Source organism: Rissa tridactyla, chromosome 2 (assembly GCF_028500815.1).
Source record: "Rissa tridactyla isolate bRisTri1 chromosome 2, bRisTri1.patW.cur.20221130, whole genome shotgun sequence".
Lineage (NCBI taxonomy): Eukaryota > Metazoa > Chordata > Aves > Charadriiformes > Laridae > Rissa > Rissa tridactyla.
The window spans coordinates 167,873,999-167,890,002 of NC_071467.1; the positions used below are offsets into that span (position 1 = coordinate 167,873,999).

Consider the following 16,004-nt stretch of genomic DNA (forward strand, 5'->3'; position numbering starts at 1 on the left):
AAGTTCCTGACAGCACAGAAATCGGCCTGCAGTCCCCAAGAAGAGCAGCGGGACGATGCGCGGGGCTGCCCCGGGGGGGTCTCAGTACCTGGCCCGGCTGAGCCGAGCCCTTCCCAGCGCCGGTGTCGGCAGGGCCGGATCCGGGGGGTGCGGGCGGTGGGACACGGAGCAGCGCGTCCGTGTTGGCACAGGGGCCCCGCGGGGAGACAGGGAAAGGCCGGGCGGCGGCGAGAACCGGGCACCGGGGGAGCACCAGGGAGACGGGGGGGAGCCGCACCCGGGAAGCGCCGGGCTCCGGGGCGGGGGCGGGGGGTCCGTCGGGGCTGCGGGGCGGCCGGCGGAGGGCAGAGGCCGTCGGGGCCGGGGTCCCCTCCCGGGGTCCCAGCCGGGGGACCCCGCGGCAGCCGCCGCCCCCCGCCCCTACCTGCGCCGGGGCCGCGCCGCCAGCCCGGCCGGGCCGCGGGCACGGAGAGAGGCGGCCCCGGCAGCCGCCCGCCGCCTCAGCCCGGGAGGGCCGCCCGCCGCCGGGGCAGCACGGGAGGTGTAGTCCTGCCGCTCCGCCCCGCTCGGCCCGGCCCGGCTCGGCTCGGCTCGGCCCCGCTCGGCTCGGCCCGGCCCGGTTCGGCTCGGCCCGGCTCGGCCCGGCTCGGCCCGGCTCGGCTCGGCTCGGCCCCGCTCGGCTCGGCTCGGCCCGGTTCGGCTCGGCTCGGCTCGGCACGGGGGGGCGGGCGCCCCCCGCCGCCCTCCCGCGGGGCTGCGGGTGCTCCCCTCACACCCCAAACCCCGCAGAGGCGGGTGCCCCCCCCCGCGCCCCAAAGGCTGGGAGGGGGGTTCCTCCCGTGCCCCCCCCGGCTGTGGGATGCTGGTGCCCCCCTCGCCCCCCGCTGCAAGGCTGCGGGTGCCCCCCCCCCGATGACCCCACCCGCGGGGATGCGGGTGCCCCCCCAAAGGCCAGCGGGGATGTGGGCGCCCCCCTGTCGGGGTCTGGGCCGCACTGACCGCTGAAGCCATCAACAGATGCTCTCCCTTCCCCCTGTCTCCAAGGGCAGTCGGGATAGAGAGAAAGAGATTTTTGGGTTAGGAAAAAACCTCAACTGATCTAATGAAAATATTGATAAGTTAATAAAATAATAATAATAATAACAATAATAATAACAACAATAATAATAACAACAACAATAATAACAATAATAATACGAATAAGAAAAGAAGAAGAAGAAGAAGAAAATAATTAAATACATAAAATACATACAAAACCGTGCCAAGCTCCCGGGATGTCGATCGCGTCACCGGCAGGCACTGGGGAAGTCCCAGAATGGACCCAGTGATGGACAGGAGCTGGATTCCAGATCTGGAGTCAGGAATGCACGGATCGGGATCAAAGGCAGCGGAACAGACAGAGTCCTCCCGGGACGCCAGCCGTGAAAGAAAGAGGCCGATCCTTTCGTCCCTCAGCTTTTGTAGTGAGCGTGATGCGGGTGGGCTGGAATACCCCGTGGGGCAGTTTGGGGTCACCTGCCCCGTCTGCTCCTCCCCGCAGGTGCGACCCCTTTGCGCTTCTCCGCTGCCGACCCTCAGCCGTGGCACATAACAGCGAGCTGACCTTGGTTGTTATAGCAATAAGTATAAGCCAGAGCCTCTCCGCATACCATTACCTGGCATAAATTACAACAATCATGTGTTACCTCTCCGGGAGCGAACGGTTTCTGCACAACGTGCTGTTAATTTCCGAGGTCGGTCAGTTAGAAGAGGCTTAGCTAAAAAGTACAATCACCAAACAGAAAGTTGGTTCTGTTTTACCTCAAACCAGGACACCCCCCCGACTCCCGCAGGGATGAGTGTGCCCCCCCGTCGCGGAGGCCTTAAGGTTGTATCGGGACATCAACTACACAAACAGATTTTAAGGGAGAATATTCCACGATCGATACAGATCCCGGCATTGCGTGCTAGATGCAGCTCACTGTAATGCAAATCATAATAATCACAACTATAATGTTTATCAAAGATTGGAGGAGGCTAGTTGGTCACCCTGACGAAGAAAACCGGAACGTGTCAAAACCAGTTTCCCCAGCCCGTGAGCTCCTAATGCCGCAACAGTCGCCTCTGAGTCCCTTGCCACCTCCGTCATCTTGTTGATCTGGTCCTTGAGTGGCATCGATAGGTTCGGGGGGTGGATACAGCCCCCGTCTACCGACAGGTCCAGGACTCCACACACGCCTCTCTCCTTTAGGAGCATCAAATCCGATACGGCTCGGTTTGGAGGGTCACTTTACTGGTCTGTTGCAGTTGGTTGCTTAAGAGCCACAGGCTACCAGATGTAGCGTTGGCTAAGGCTGACAGTTGCAGGTCTAGTTCCAGAACGCCCTGTCAGTTTTCATAGAATCGTAGAATTGTGCAGGTTAGAAGGGACCTTAAAGCCCCCCCAGCGCCACCCCCTGCCCTGGGCAGGGACACCTCCCACCAGCCCAGGTTGCTCCAAGCCCCGTCCAACCTGGCCTTGAACCCCTCCAGGGATGGGGCAGCCACAGCTTCTCTGGGCAACCTGGGCCAGGGGCTCACCCCCCTCACAGCCAACAATTTCTGCCTCACATCTCATCTCAGTCTCCCCTCTGTCAGTGGAAAACCCTTCCCCCTCGTCCCATGGCTCCCCTCCCTGCTCCAGAGTCCCTCCCCAGCTTTCCTGGAGCCCCTTGAGGGACTGGAAGGGGCTGGAAGGTCTCCCTGGAGCCTTCTCTTCTCCAGGCTGAACCCCCCCAGCTCTCTCAGCCTGTCCCCACAGCAGAGGGGCTCCAGCCCTCGGATCATCTTTGCATCCCTCCTCTGGCCCCGCTCCAACAGGTCCATGTCCTTCTTGGGCTGAGGACTCCAGAGCTGGACGCAGGACTCCAGGTGGGGTCTCCCCAGAGCGGAGCAGAGGGGCAGAATCCCCTCCCTCGAGCCTCTGGCCATGCTTCTTCTGATGCTTCTTTTGTTTTGGAGTGGTTCCTAGCCCGACTACTGATTCCATCCACTGTCCAACTCATGTTGGGGCTTCCTGACGCCCCTTCCGTAAATCCCTTGGATTACAATCCCACCGCTTGTGTGGCATGGGTCCTTCCCGATAGATGGACAGAGCGAGAGTACGGCTAGTGCCCAAGTTAGTCCTTACAACCAGTTTCCACCTGGCAGTCCCAGAGCGGAGGATTTTTGACAGAGAAGGTGACATACCTTCTTGCCAGCGCCAGCGAGGCTTGGGGGTATCAGGGTGTCCGGGCCCACAGGCAACTGAAGGGACATATTGGGCTTTGGTCCTGGTCGCGGCGTTCGTTGCACGCACTGGGGCATTCATTGCTATCCCTTTTGGGGTGTCTAATACACCACGAGGAATTTAATGGTTTCGTGTATTGCAAGGAGCGACCGTCAGACCGACGGATTGTCAGACTCTGACCGACTGTGTCTGGGGGAGCTGAGACCCGTGGGAGGGAGCCGGTGTCCGGGAAAGCCTCGCAGCCACGGGGATGAGGCAGGAGGGGGTCTGCGTCCGGCGGGGGACAGGCACCCGGCCATACCCCCGCCTGCCTGCCCCAGCCCTGCCCGGTGCCCCTGCAGGAGAGGGCAGCGAGCGCGGGGGTGCCTGTGCCCGGCGCCACAGGGGGCTGGGATGCTGCAAGGGGGGCTGGGGATTCCTGGGGGGAGACGCAGCATTTGCCTCATCCCGTGTCCCTCAGCGCCTCGATGGAGCATCCCTCTGCACCTCAGCACCTGGGGGACACCCGCTGGTCCCTACTGCGCCAACCCCTGCAGCAGTCTCCGGCCGGGGCAGCGGGAGGGGGCAGCCCTCGACACCCACCGGGGCCTCACAGCCCCCCCACCAGCTCAGCAGCCCCCCCCCCTCCCATGCCCTGGGCACCCCCGAAACATCAAGGTGCCTTGGCACGCCTGAAGCCAAACCTGAGAGCCGGGCTTTGGCTGACACGGCCACCAGCCCCGACTCCAGCCCTTTAGGGGAACAGAGGGAAACTTCGGGCACGGGTGGATTTGTGCTCCTGTCTGATTGAAAAACGAAGTTTTGAAAAAGTTGATGGGAAAACTTCTCTGCCTCCTCTCCCCCAGCGCAGTCGCCCACAGAGGTGGCCAGCTCGGTGCAAAGGTGAGGAACAGCAATGAAAATAGGGTTTTTGGAAGCTCCTGACAGCACCCAAATTGGCCATCGGTACCCAAGAATCACGGAATCACGGAATCACGGAATCTTCAGAGCTGGAAGGGACCTCTAGAGATCACCTCGTCCCACTCCCCTGCTAAAGCAGGATTGCCCAGAGCACGTCACTCAGGGCTGCGTCCAGGCAGGGCTTGAAAATCTCCAGAGAAGGGGACTCCACACCCTCCCTGGGCAGCCTGTCCCAGGGCTCTGTCACCCTCACCGTAAAGAAGTTTTTCCGTGTATTTGAACGGAACTTCCTATGTTCCAGCTTGTGCCCATTGCCCCTTGTCCTGTCGCTGGGAACCATTGAAAAGAGCCTGGCTCCGTCCTCCTTAAACCCACCCTTTAGGTACTTGTAAACATTAATCAGGTCCCCCCTCAACCTTCTCTTCTCCAGGCTAAAGAGTCCCAGCTCTCTCAGCCTTTCCTCATAAGGGAGGTGCTCCAGTCCCATAATCATCTTGGTTGCCCTTCGCTGGACTCGCTCCAGCAGTTCCCTGTCCCTCTTGAACTGGGGAGCCCAGAACTGGACACAGTACTCCAGTTGTGGCCTCACCAGTGCAGAGTAGAGGGGGAGAATGACCTCCCTCGACCTACTGGCCACAGTCTTCCCTATGCAGCCCAGGATGCCATTGGCCTTCTTGGCGACAAGGGCACACTGCTGGCTCATGGATAATTTGCTGTCTACCAGGACCCCCAGGTCCTTCTCCTGAGAGCTGCTTCCCAGCATGTCCGCCCCTAACCTATACTGGTGCTTGGCATTCTTCCTTCCCAGAAGGAAGAGCAGGAGGATGCCGTGCAGGGGTGTCCCGGGGGGTCTGAGCGCTCATCCTGGGGTGAGCTGATCCCTTCCCAGTGCCGGCGGTGGCAGGGCCGGATCCAGGGGGGCCTGGGCAGGTGGGACACGGAGCAGCGTGTATGTTGGCATGGGGACCCCGAGGGGAGACAGGGAAAGGCCGGGCAGGGGCAAGCACTGGGCATCTGGGGAGCACTGGGGTGGGGGGGGGGCACCGGGCACTGGGGGAGCACCGGGACCCCTCGGCAGCTCTGTGGGGAGCAGCGCCCATCCCCGTGCCGCGGGCCTGCTGCCCCCCCGCCCCCACCTGCATTGGGGGGCCAGGGAAGCGGGTGCCCCCCACCACATTCACAGGAATACAGGTGCCCTCCTGTGCCCCCACCTGACTGTGCACCCCCCAACCAGGCTGCAGGGAGATGGGTGCCCCCCCACGCCCCCACCCACAGGGATGCGGGTGCCCTGGTGTCTTTGGGCGGCAGCGCTGGGGGTAACTCCTCTGGGGGGTGGGGGGGGGGGGGCTGCATGCAGGACTTGGGGGCGCTGTCTGTGCTGGGGACCACCAGCGCCAGGACCACGACTCAGCTGTCCCCGCTTCCCCCAGTCCTTGCCGGCGGAGCGGCATCCTCGGAGGCTGGCGACGGCCCCTCGGGGTCGGCCACGCAAGCGTGGTCCTGGGGGGGGGGCCGCACTCTGCTCCCCGTCCCCGCAGGCTGGCGATGGCCCCGGGGGATAATGGCCCGGCTGTGGCTGGGACAGAGTCCAGTTCCTCCTCGGCAGCTGGGACGGGGCCGCGTTTCGGGTTTGTGCTGCAAACGGCGTCCATCACCCCGGGACGTGTTCGTTATCGCCCAGCAGCGCTCGCACAGCGCCAAGGGCTCTTCTGCTCCTCAGCCCTCCCGCCAGCGAGCAGCCTGGGGGGCACAAGGAGCTGGGGGGGACGCAGCCAGGACAGCTGAGCCCCTCGACCAAGGGATATCCCAGAGCACGGGGCGTCGTGCGCAGCCACAAAACTGGGGGGACAGTATGGGAGGGTGGCTGCTGGGCAACGGTTGGTTAGTGGTGAGCAGTTGTTTTCATTTCCATCACTTCTCTTTCTTGGGTTCTATTTCCCTCCCTGTGTGGGTTTTTTTTTTCTTTTCCTATTAAATATTAAACTGTATTTATCTCAACCCACGAGATCTCATTCTCACTTTTACCCTTCCCATTCCCCCCGTCCCTCTGGGAGGGCAGCGAGTCGGGGGCCGGGTGCTGCTTCGTTGCCGGACGGGGTTAAACCACGACAGACACTAAAGCATGAAGAGGCAGCAGATGAGCAAAGGAGGGTCCGTACGCCAGACCCCACGGCACGACAACCCGCACAGCTCTCGGGGACAGCGTGGCGCCGGCAGCGTGGCCAGCGGTGCCAACCCGGCCTGTTTCCAGCCGAGCTCTGGCACCTCGGGTGGTGTGGGAGCGCGGAGCCCCCGTGTCCCGGACTCCAGCGCTGAGGAGCGGGGCCAGGCGCATCTCCCGGGCCAGGGGCCGGCCCTGCCTCCCGCCTCATTTGAAGTCCCTGCTGTCCCGGCAGCTGGCAGAGCCACGCTCCCCGCCGGCGCTGCCGGCAGAGGGTGGCCGTGCCCAGGACACGCCTGGCCCTGGGTTCCTCTCTGGGAGGATGCAGAGCACCTGCCTGTGCCCCCGTGCCATCCCTGGGCAGCTCGGACACCCCCAGGCACCCAAGTGGCACTAAACACCCAGGTGGGGGCAACTGAACAGTGCGGCAGTTCTCCTCCAGTTGCTGCGATGGCAGCTCTCGGGTGACCGCGGTGGCAGCTCCCTGGTGACCATATGGTGGCAGCTGAGGCACCCACATGCAGACACCTACTGGTGGGTGTGTGGGTCACCCACAAGCCCCCTCAGGTGACACAACGGCACCTTTGCTGCCTGCAGGAACACATCAGCCCACACCTCTTGCATGCTGCTTTCCAAAAGCTTTTATAAAGGTGTGAACACTGCTTAAAGTACGAAGTTACCCTGGGTGGAGCGACACAGGACTAATTTCTCTTCTAATGCTGGGGAAAACTCCACTTTTGGAAGACTCTAGTGTCTGAATTTGTGAAAATATTTACTTTATAGCCAGCTAGGCTCTGTGGGATTCAAGGTCTCAGTGTTTTCGAGCCTTGCCAGGTGCAGGGATGAGGAGGAGCAAGGCCTGGGCATTTGATCCAGGCTGGCCAACAGGATTATTTCATACCATGAACGTCACATTCTACACAAAGTAGAAAGTTTGCTGTGTAGTTTCTCTTTCCCTTGATGGCGGCGGTCCAGAGAAATTCCTTGCCCCGGTGCTGGAGCCCTGAGCCCTTCCCTTCCTCCTGAAGCCGCAGCGCTCGCAGGGTCCGACGTTTACTGTCCCCTGCTGGGAGCGCACGGCTCCTGCTGATAGAATTGGCTGAATATAATTCTTGTATATCTTATATTAGTATCGGGATTAATACTGGTTCTTTAGTATTATTGTTAATTATTTAGTCTTATCCTATTAAATCTATTTATATTTCAACCCTTGTGTTTCCTTGCTTTCCCCGATTCCCCTTTCCGTGTGGGGAGGGGTCATCGGGTGATAGAATAATTGTCTAAACGACAACAAATTGTTATGGGTTTTCTCAAACCATAACAGAAGTGTAAAACACGATGCTTTTTACTTCATCGAGGCCACTGCAGGTGTCTGACGGAGCTGGCTCCCAGCCGTGGCTACACGGGTCCTCAAACACGCGTGATGCTCCGCGCCGGTCTCTGCTCCCCGCAGCAGGCAAGCTCCCGGGCACCGCTTTCCTCCTCAGGACAAACGCAGCCCGAAGCCCTTCCTTCCCGCACACCCTCCTGCAAACGGCAGCCGCTGAACCCGGGGTGGGGGCGATGCCTTTTGGCCACCCAGCGCTCACCCTCCGTCTGCACCCGCTCCCGGGAAGGCCCCTGGTCATGGGCGGCCTGGCCGGCAGGCGGATGGGTGCCAGGACAAGGCGGAGGCGGCAGAAACCCCCAGTCAGGGAGGGACGAGGGGTCCTGCAGCTTCTACCCTGGACCCACAGCTTCCACGCAGACGGGTGGCAGTTTCAGGGGTGTCGGGCTGCAGAGGTGGCCGCAGGCTGGGGGTGCTGGGGGGGCACAGGCGAGCCAGCACGATCCCCTCATCCCAAAACTGCTTCTCACAGCTGCTGAACGGGAAGGTCTTGGTCTCCACTCACCCCTTCTGCCAGGGACGAACTGCCCTCCTCGCAACGTCCACCCTCCGGCACGGCCGGCGGGCCCTGGTGCACCCGACGGTGGCATTTCAGGCCTTCCTTACGGCTGTAGGTCTTGCCGCACTCGCCGCACTTGTAGGGCTTCTCGCCAGTGTGGACCCGCTGGTGGATGGTGAGGGTCTGCTTGTCTCTGAAGGCCATGGGGCAGTAGGCGCAGGCAAAGGGGCGCTCGCCAGTATGGACCCGCTGGTGGACGGTGAGGGCCTTCCTGTGCTTGAAGGTCTTGGAGCAGTGGGCGCAGGCAAAGGGGCGCTCCCCGGTGTGGACCCGCTGGTGGTCGATAAGTGACATCTTGCACCTGAAGGCCATGGGGCAGCGGGTGCAGGTGAAGGGGCGCTCCCCTGTGTGGACCCGCTGGTGGTCACTGAGGGCCTTCTTGTTTCCAAAGGCCTTGGGGCAGCGGGTGCAGGCGAAGGGGCGCTCCCCGGTGTGGGCCAGCTGGTGCTCGGTGAGGGCCTTCTTGTTCTTGAAGGCCTTGGGGCAGCAGACGCAGGCAAAGGGGCGCTCCCCGGTGTGGACCCGCTGGTGATCTCTGAGGGTCTTCCTGTCCTTGAAGGCCTTGGGGCAGTGGGAACAAGCAAAGGGGCGCTCCCCAGTGTGGATCCGCAGGTGGTCAGTGAGGGTCCTCCTGTCCTTGAAGGCCTTGGGGCACTGGGTGCAGGCAAAGGGGCGCTCCTCTGTGTGGATGCTCTGGTGGACCGTGAGGGCCATCTTGTCCTTGAAGCTCTTGGGGCAGTGGGTGCAGGCAAAGGGGCGCTCCCCAGTGTGGACCCGCTGGTGGTTGGTGAGGGTCTGCTTGTCCCTGAAGGCCTTGGAGCAGTGGGTGCACACGAAGGGGCGCTCCCCGGTGTGCACCCGTTGGTGGATGGTGAGGGCCGTCTTCTCCCTGAAGGCCATGGAGCATCGGGAACAGGCGAAGGGGCGCTCGCCAGTGTGGATGCGCTGGTGGCGGATCAGGTGGTACTTCTGCCTGAAGCGGCGGCCGCAGTGGCTGCAGGCGAAGGGCTTCTCGCCGGTGTGAATGCCTTGGTGGCTCAGCAGGTGATGCTTCTGAATGAAGCGCTTCCCGCATTCGGCGCAGCTGAAGGGCTTCTCCCCACCGTGCCCCTTCTGGTGGGACACCAGGTTCTGCTTCAGCTGAAACTGGCGGGTGCACTGCCGGCAGCAGAAGGGCTGCGCTGCCACGTGCGTCTGCTGGAGCTTCTTCTGGTCCTGGCTCTTGCGGAAGCTCTTCCCACACTTGGCGCAGGTGTGGGGTCCCTTCGGGCCCGGGGGGCCAGAGGGGGGTCGGGCTGACAGCAGCTTTGCTGAGATGCCTCCCCTCCGCCTCCCGCCTCGCTGAGGAATCCCCGGGAGCAGGGTGGTGGGTTCTGGCAGCCCCCTGGGGACCTCCCCATCCTCCCTCCGCATCGGGACGTCACCGTCTGCTGGGGAGGAGAGGTCGGGGTCACTGCCGGGGATGGCATGGACACATGGGACCCCTCCCCACGGGCAGTGGCACGCGCAGCCCAGCAGCCCCCCACCCTCCCTGGGGCACGGAGCAGCCGGGGCCAAGGGGATGGTGCTGCCGGAACCCCCCAAGCTCCCACGCAGCCGCCTGGTACCCACCTGGCTCAGGGCTGCGGTGCCTCCGCCGCGCCCCAGGGCACTCTGGCACACACGGCGTCTCTTCTCGCTCCATCTTGCAGATGATCTCCGGCTTGACGGCGCACCAGCCTGTGCGGGCAAGAGAGAGAAGCACCCTCTCCCGCACTGCCGGCACAGCGGCACCGGCTCCCCCTGCCCACAGGCCCAGCATCTGCCCCCGCTCCGCTCCTCTCTCCTCACCCTGCCCGCACACGCCTTCGCACCCCCCTGCCCTGCGCCTCCAACGCCATCGTCAGCTTTATTCTACTCCGCTCTCTGCCATTCCTCTCCGCTCTCCTCAACACCACTCCAGCCCACTCTCTCTCCCAGCACCGCTCTCCACAGGAGGCTGCCGGGCAGGGGAAAACCTGCAATCCCAACCGCTCGGGCAGCGCTCGGGCAGCAACACCAACAGCTGGCCTTTGGCTTTCAAGGGCTCCAGCTCAGCTCGAGAGGGCGATTCCAGCTCCACCCCAGCCCGGCGGCACCGCACACAGTCCTCACCCAGCCAGGCCACCGCCTGGTAGTTCTCCAGCATCACCTCCCGGTAGAGCCGCCGCTGCCAGCCCGCCAGCTCGGCCCACTCCTCGGGGCAGAAGTAGATGGCCACGTCCTCGAACGTCACCGACATCTGCGGCAAGAAGCACGCCCGCCTCAGCGCCTTCCCCCGCACACTCGCCCAGCGCCTCTGCCCAAATCCTGCCGCTGCTGCCCCACGCCACCAACCGCGGCAACGCCAGCCCCTGGCGTCCCCGCAGCCGGGGCGCGTGGGGAGCGCGCGGGCTGCCACGGCTGCAGCTCTGCACAACCTCAGCAAGGGCAGAGCAGGGCGAGCAGACGGGTTGATGGGGAGCGCCGGGGCGGGCGCCCCCTCGCCCTCACCCCCACCTTGCCGCAGCAGCCTGGAGCCCGGCGCGCCGCTGGCTCTCCACGGGGAGACGGAGGCCCGCACAAAGCCTTCTCCGGGGAGATGCAGGTGGGATGCTCCGCGTTCCGCAGCAGATGCCCGCCCGGCACCAGCCGCACCGGCGCAGCGAGGACGGACGCTCCCTGCCAAGCACAGCGTTTGCAGGAAGAAATGAGGGGCAGAACTTCACTTACCTGCCAGCCGCTGCCTGCCCTTCCACCCACAGCCTCCCACCCCCCCGGGAAAAGGACCGACCGAAACGGTGTCGCTGTCGCTGTCGCTGTCGCGGTTTAATCTTAGCCAGCAACAAAGACTCAGGCGGCGGCTCGCTCACTCCCCCCGCCGGTCGAACGCGGAGGAGAATCGGAAGAAAAAGGTCAAAACCCGTGGGCTGAGATCAAGACACTTTAAGAGAATAGCAAATGAAAGAGGAAAACAACAACAATACTGATTAAAGGATATGCAAAACGGGCGATACGCCGTGCAATTCGCTCCCCACCCGATTCCCCGCCTCCTCCCGAGCAGCCATTCCCTCCCCCACCCCCGCCACCTCCCCCAGCTCTGTACCGAGCCTGACATCACACAGCAGGAAATATCCCCTTGGCCAGCTCGGGTCAGCCCTCCCCCGGCTGGGTCCCCTCCCAGCCTCTGCTGAAAATTAACCCCGTCCCCGCCGAAACCAGGACGTTTCCCACCCCCCCCCACCCCCCCCCCCCCCCCGATCCCACGCCGGCTCCTTCGTGCCCAGGGCCTGCCCTTGCCACTTACTCGCCACCGCTTTGCTCCATCTTTGATACTCTCCTGCTTTCGGCTGGATGCACGTTCCAAATCACACTCTGATTGTGAGCGCTCTCTCTACCAAGTGATTTGGAAGAAGAACAATTTCACGTGGGGCCCTGAGAAACGACGAGTCTTAGATCAAATTAAACAGGAAATAGTTCATGCAGCAGCACTGGTGGGGCCCCTCAGGGCAGGACAAGGTGTTAGAAACGTGCTCTACAGCGCAGCTGGGGAGAACGGCCCTACCTGGAGCCTCTGGCCAAAAGCACCAGGGGAGACTCGAGGTCAGCCCCTGGGGTTTTGGAGTCCGGGATACAGAGGATCCGCGGCCGCTATGCTCCAACTGAGAAAGAGAGATGGGCAGGATACAAAGGGGTTCAAGCTTTTTTGGAAGCAGCTGGCACCGAAGCAGAGCTCCTCTTGGCACCCCAACTGCCGGTGCTGGGCTGGATGTTCAACGGGAGGGTCCCCTCTACACGTCACGCAACTGATGCTACCTGGAGTGAGTGGGTTGCGCTGATCACACAGCGGGCTCGAATGGGAAACGCTGGTCACCCAGGAATTCTGGAAGCGATCATGGACTACTGGCCAGAAGGCAAATATTTCAAAATATAACCAGAAGAGGAGGTGACGTGTGCTGAAGAGGCCGTGACGTGTGCTGAAGAGGCCCCATTCTATAATAAATTACCGGAAAATGAGAAGAAATTCAGAAGGGCCTGTTCACTGGTGGCTCCTGTCACATGGTGTCCACATCCAGAGCCTGCAACAGGTCTCTGCCCAGGAGACACAGATCTTGCCCGTGCACTCTTATTTCCAAAAGTCACTAAGAATGGTTTAGTCAGACTTCTCTTTGCTTCTCCTACTACGCCCTCTACTAAAACTCTGGGTACTGGAAGAGGCTATAAGGTCTCCCCTGAGCCTGCTCTTCTCGAGGCTGAACAATCCCAACTCTCTCAGCCTGTCTTCATAGCAGAGGTGCTCCAGCCCTCTCATCATCTTCATGGCCTCCTTTGAATGTGCTGCAACAGGTCCATGTGCTCAAGTGTGCTCAACGGCGCGAAGTGTGAGAATGAAGAATCACCCACTGCAGGTAAAGATCAGGTGCAAGACCATCTAAGGAACCAGAAGGTGCACAAGTCCGTGGGTCCTGAGGGAACTGGTGGATGAGGTTGCTAAGCCACTACCCATCATATTGGAGAAGTCACGGCAATCCAGTGAAGTTCCCACTGACTGGAAAAGGGGAAACTTAACCCTTATTTTTAAAAAGGGAAAAAAGGAAGACGCAGGGAACTACAGGCTGGTCAGTTGTCAGTCTCAACCCTGTGCCCCAGCAAGATCATGGAGTAGATTCTCCTGGAAACTCTGCTAAGGCACATGGAAAATAAGGAGGTGACTGGTGACAGCCAACATGGCTTCACTAAGGGCAAATTGTGCCTGACCAATTTGGTAGCCTTCTATGACAGCATTACAGCGTTGGTGGATAAGGGAAGAGCACCTGACATCACCTACCTGGACTTGTGCTGTCCTGCATAACACCCTTGTCTCTAAAGTGGATAGACATGGATTTGATGGATGGACCTCTCGGCGGATAAGAAATTGGTTGGATGGCTGCACTCAAAGATCTGCGGTCAATGACTCAATGTCCCAAGTGGCGACCAGTGATGAGTGGTGTTCCTCAGGGGTCAGTGCCGGGACCTGTACTGCTTAACATCTTTGTTAGCAACATGGACGGTGGTGGGTATGAGGTAGGTGCCCTGGTGATGGAGGATGCAGAGAATGCAGAGTTACTAAATATCTTCTTTGCTACAGTCTTTACTGCTAAGGCTGGACCTCAGGAATCCCAGACCCTGGAGGTAAGAGAGAGAGTCTGGAGAAAGGCAGATTTTCCCTTGGTTGAGGACGATCAGGTTAGAGCACCACAAATTCATGGGCCCTGATAGGATGCACCCATGAGTGCTGAGGGAGCTGGCAGATGTTATTGCTTGGCCACTCTCCATCATCTTTGAAAGGTCCTGGAGAACAGGTGAGATGCCTGAGGACTGGAGGAAAGCCAACGTCATGCCAGTCTCCAAAAAGGGCAGGAAGGAGGACCTGGGAAGCTACAGGCCAATCAGCCTCACCCCCATCCCTGGAAAGGTGATGGAACAGCTGATCCCGGATGTCATCTCTAAGCATGTAGAAGAAAAAAAAGGCCATCGGGAGTTGTCATCATGGATTCACCCAGGGGAAATCACGCTTGGACAATCTGACAGCCTTCTCTGATGGCATGACTGGCTGGGTAGATGAGGGGAGAGCAGTGGACATTGTCTGCCTTGACTTCAGCAAGGCTTTTGACGCTGTCTCCCATAACATCCTAATAGTTAGGGTTAGGAAGTGTGGGTTAGGTGAGTAGACAGCGGGGTGGATGGAGAACTGGCTGAATGGCAGAGCTGAGAGAGCTGTGATCAGCAGCGCAGAGTCTAGTTGGAGGCCTGTAACCAGCGGTGTTCCCTAGGGGTCAGTACTGGGTCCGGTCTTGTTCAACTTGTTCATCAGTGACCTGGATGAGGGGACAGAGTGTACCCTCGGTGAGTTTGCTGATGACACAAAACTGGGAAGAGTGGCTGACACACCAGAAGGCTGTGCCACCATTCAGCAAGACCTGGACAGGTTAAAGAGTTGGGCGGAGAGGAACATAATGAAGTTCAACAAGGGCAAGTGTAGGGTCCTACACCTAGGGAGGAGTAACCCCACACACCAGTACAGGTCAGGGGTTGATCTCCTGGAAAGCAGCTCTGTAGAGAGGGACTTGGAAGTCCTGGTGGACAGCAAGTTGACGATGAGCCAGCAATGTGTCCACGGATCATGGAATTATAGAATCGTCTAGGTTGGAAGAGACCTTTAAGATCATCGACTCCAACCATCAGTCTAACATTGCCAAGCCCACCACCAACCCATGTCCCTCAGCACCACGTCTGCCTGGCTTTTAAATACCCCCAGGGATGGCGACTCCACCACTGCCCTGGGCGGCCTCTTCCAACGCTTGACAACACTTTCGGTGAAGAAATTTTTCCTCATATCCATCCTAAACCCCTCCTGGCGCAACCTGAGGCTGTTTCCTCTTGTCCCATCTCCTGTTCCTCGGGAGAAGAGACCGACCCCCCCGGCTACGCCCTGCTTTCAGGGAGTTGCAGAGAGCGATAAGATCTCCTCTCAGCCTCCTTTTCTCCAGGCTGAACAACCCCAATTCCTCCAGCCAATGGTATCCTTGGATGCATTAAAAAGACCGTGGCCAGCAGGTTGAGGGAGGTCATCCTCCCCCTCGACTCAGCCCTAGTGAGTACCGTGTCCAGTTCTGGGCTCCTCAGTTCCAGAAAGACAAGGAACTACTGGAGAGAGTCCAGTGGAGGGCTACGAAGATGATGAAGGGAACGGAACGTCTCTCTGATGAGGAAAAGCTGAGAGCCCTGGGGCTGTTTAGTCTGGAGAAGAGAAGACTGAGAGGGGATCTCACGAATGATTATCAATATCTACAGGGGGGTGTTAAGAGGATGGGGCCAGGCTCTTTTCAGTGGTGCCCAGCAAGAGGACAGAGGGCAATGGTCACAAACTGGAACACAGGAAATTCCGTCTGAATATAAGGAAAAAATTCTTCGCTTTGAGGGTGGCAGAGCCCTGGCACAGGCTGCCAAGAGAGGCTGTGGAGTCTCCTGCTTGAGATACGCAAAACTTGCCTGGACGCGTTCCTGTGCAACCTGCTCTAGTTGAACCTGCTCTGGCAGGGAGGTTGGACTGAGTGATCTCCAAAGGTCCCTTCTAACCCCTACCGTTTCGTGATTCCGTGATTCCGTGAGGTTGAACAGTAACACCCCACCGTTAACTGCTGCTGTCCAAAACATAACCTAAAAAGTAACAGCAGTACAGGCAGCCGCCCGCCCACGTATGGCCGCCCTAGAGGTTAAGGACATGTGTTTTATGATTCCTCTAAGGAAAGAAGATAAGCCCTAGGTTGCCATCACTTGGGCAGGAATACAAGACACCTTTAACCAACTCCTCCAAGGATATAAACTCTCCCCCAGTATTGCCCATAAGGCCTTGGCCAAACTTCTCAACGCGGTGGAGGTGCCATCAGGCAGCCGTATATATCACTACATAGATGACATCCGCGTTGGGTCAAATAGCCAAGAACAGGTAGGGCAAGTGGCTGATGCCACTCTGGACTCTGAATTCTGCCTTCCAAATGTCAGGGTCCCGGACAAGAAATTAAATTTCTAGGAGCTTGGTGGGAAGCTGCAGCAGTTGCGGTACCTGATGATACCCTGTCAGCTACGGAGAAGGGGCGGACACCGGGTAAGAAGAGAGAGTTACAGCAGCTCCTAAGTCCTTTGGGTCGCTGGGTATCATACCGGCATACGACAGAGCTCCCAGTGACTGCCCGCTGTTCGTATGACTTGC

At 60.0% G+C, this 16,004-nt stretch overlaps 1 protein-coding gene across 2 annotated transcripts; it reads right to left on the reverse strand.

The window, feature by feature from the left end:
• Positions 1–6,938: 6,938 nt before the first annotated feature.
• Positions 6,939–12,110, reverse strand: LOC128904781 (gastrula zinc finger protein XlCGF26.1-like). 2 transcript variants are annotated; one of them, XM_054189481.1, is made up of 7 exons: positions 11,559–12,110; positions 11,046–11,195; positions 10,772–10,933; positions 10,388–10,514; positions 9,866–9,973; positions 8,201–9,684; positions 6,939–7,835 (listed from the first exon to the last, which is right to left on the reverse strand). In XM_054189481.1, the coding sequence occupies exons 4-7, from the start codon at positions 10,512–10,514 to the stop codon at positions 7,719–7,721; spliced, it is 1,836 nt and encodes a 611-aa protein (XP_054045456.1). In that variant the 5' UTR covers positions 10,772–10,933; positions 11,046–11,195; positions 11,559–12,110; the 3' UTR covers positions 6,939–7,718. The 2 variants fall into 2 exon arrangements, with proteins under 2 accessions (XP_054045456.1, XP_054045458.1); XM_054189483.1 differs by lacking the exons at positions 11,046–11,195; positions 11,559–12,110 and having other exon boundaries at positions 8,201–9,681; positions 10,772–11,026.
• Between the last annotated feature and the right edge of the window lie 3,894 nt (positions 12,111–16,004).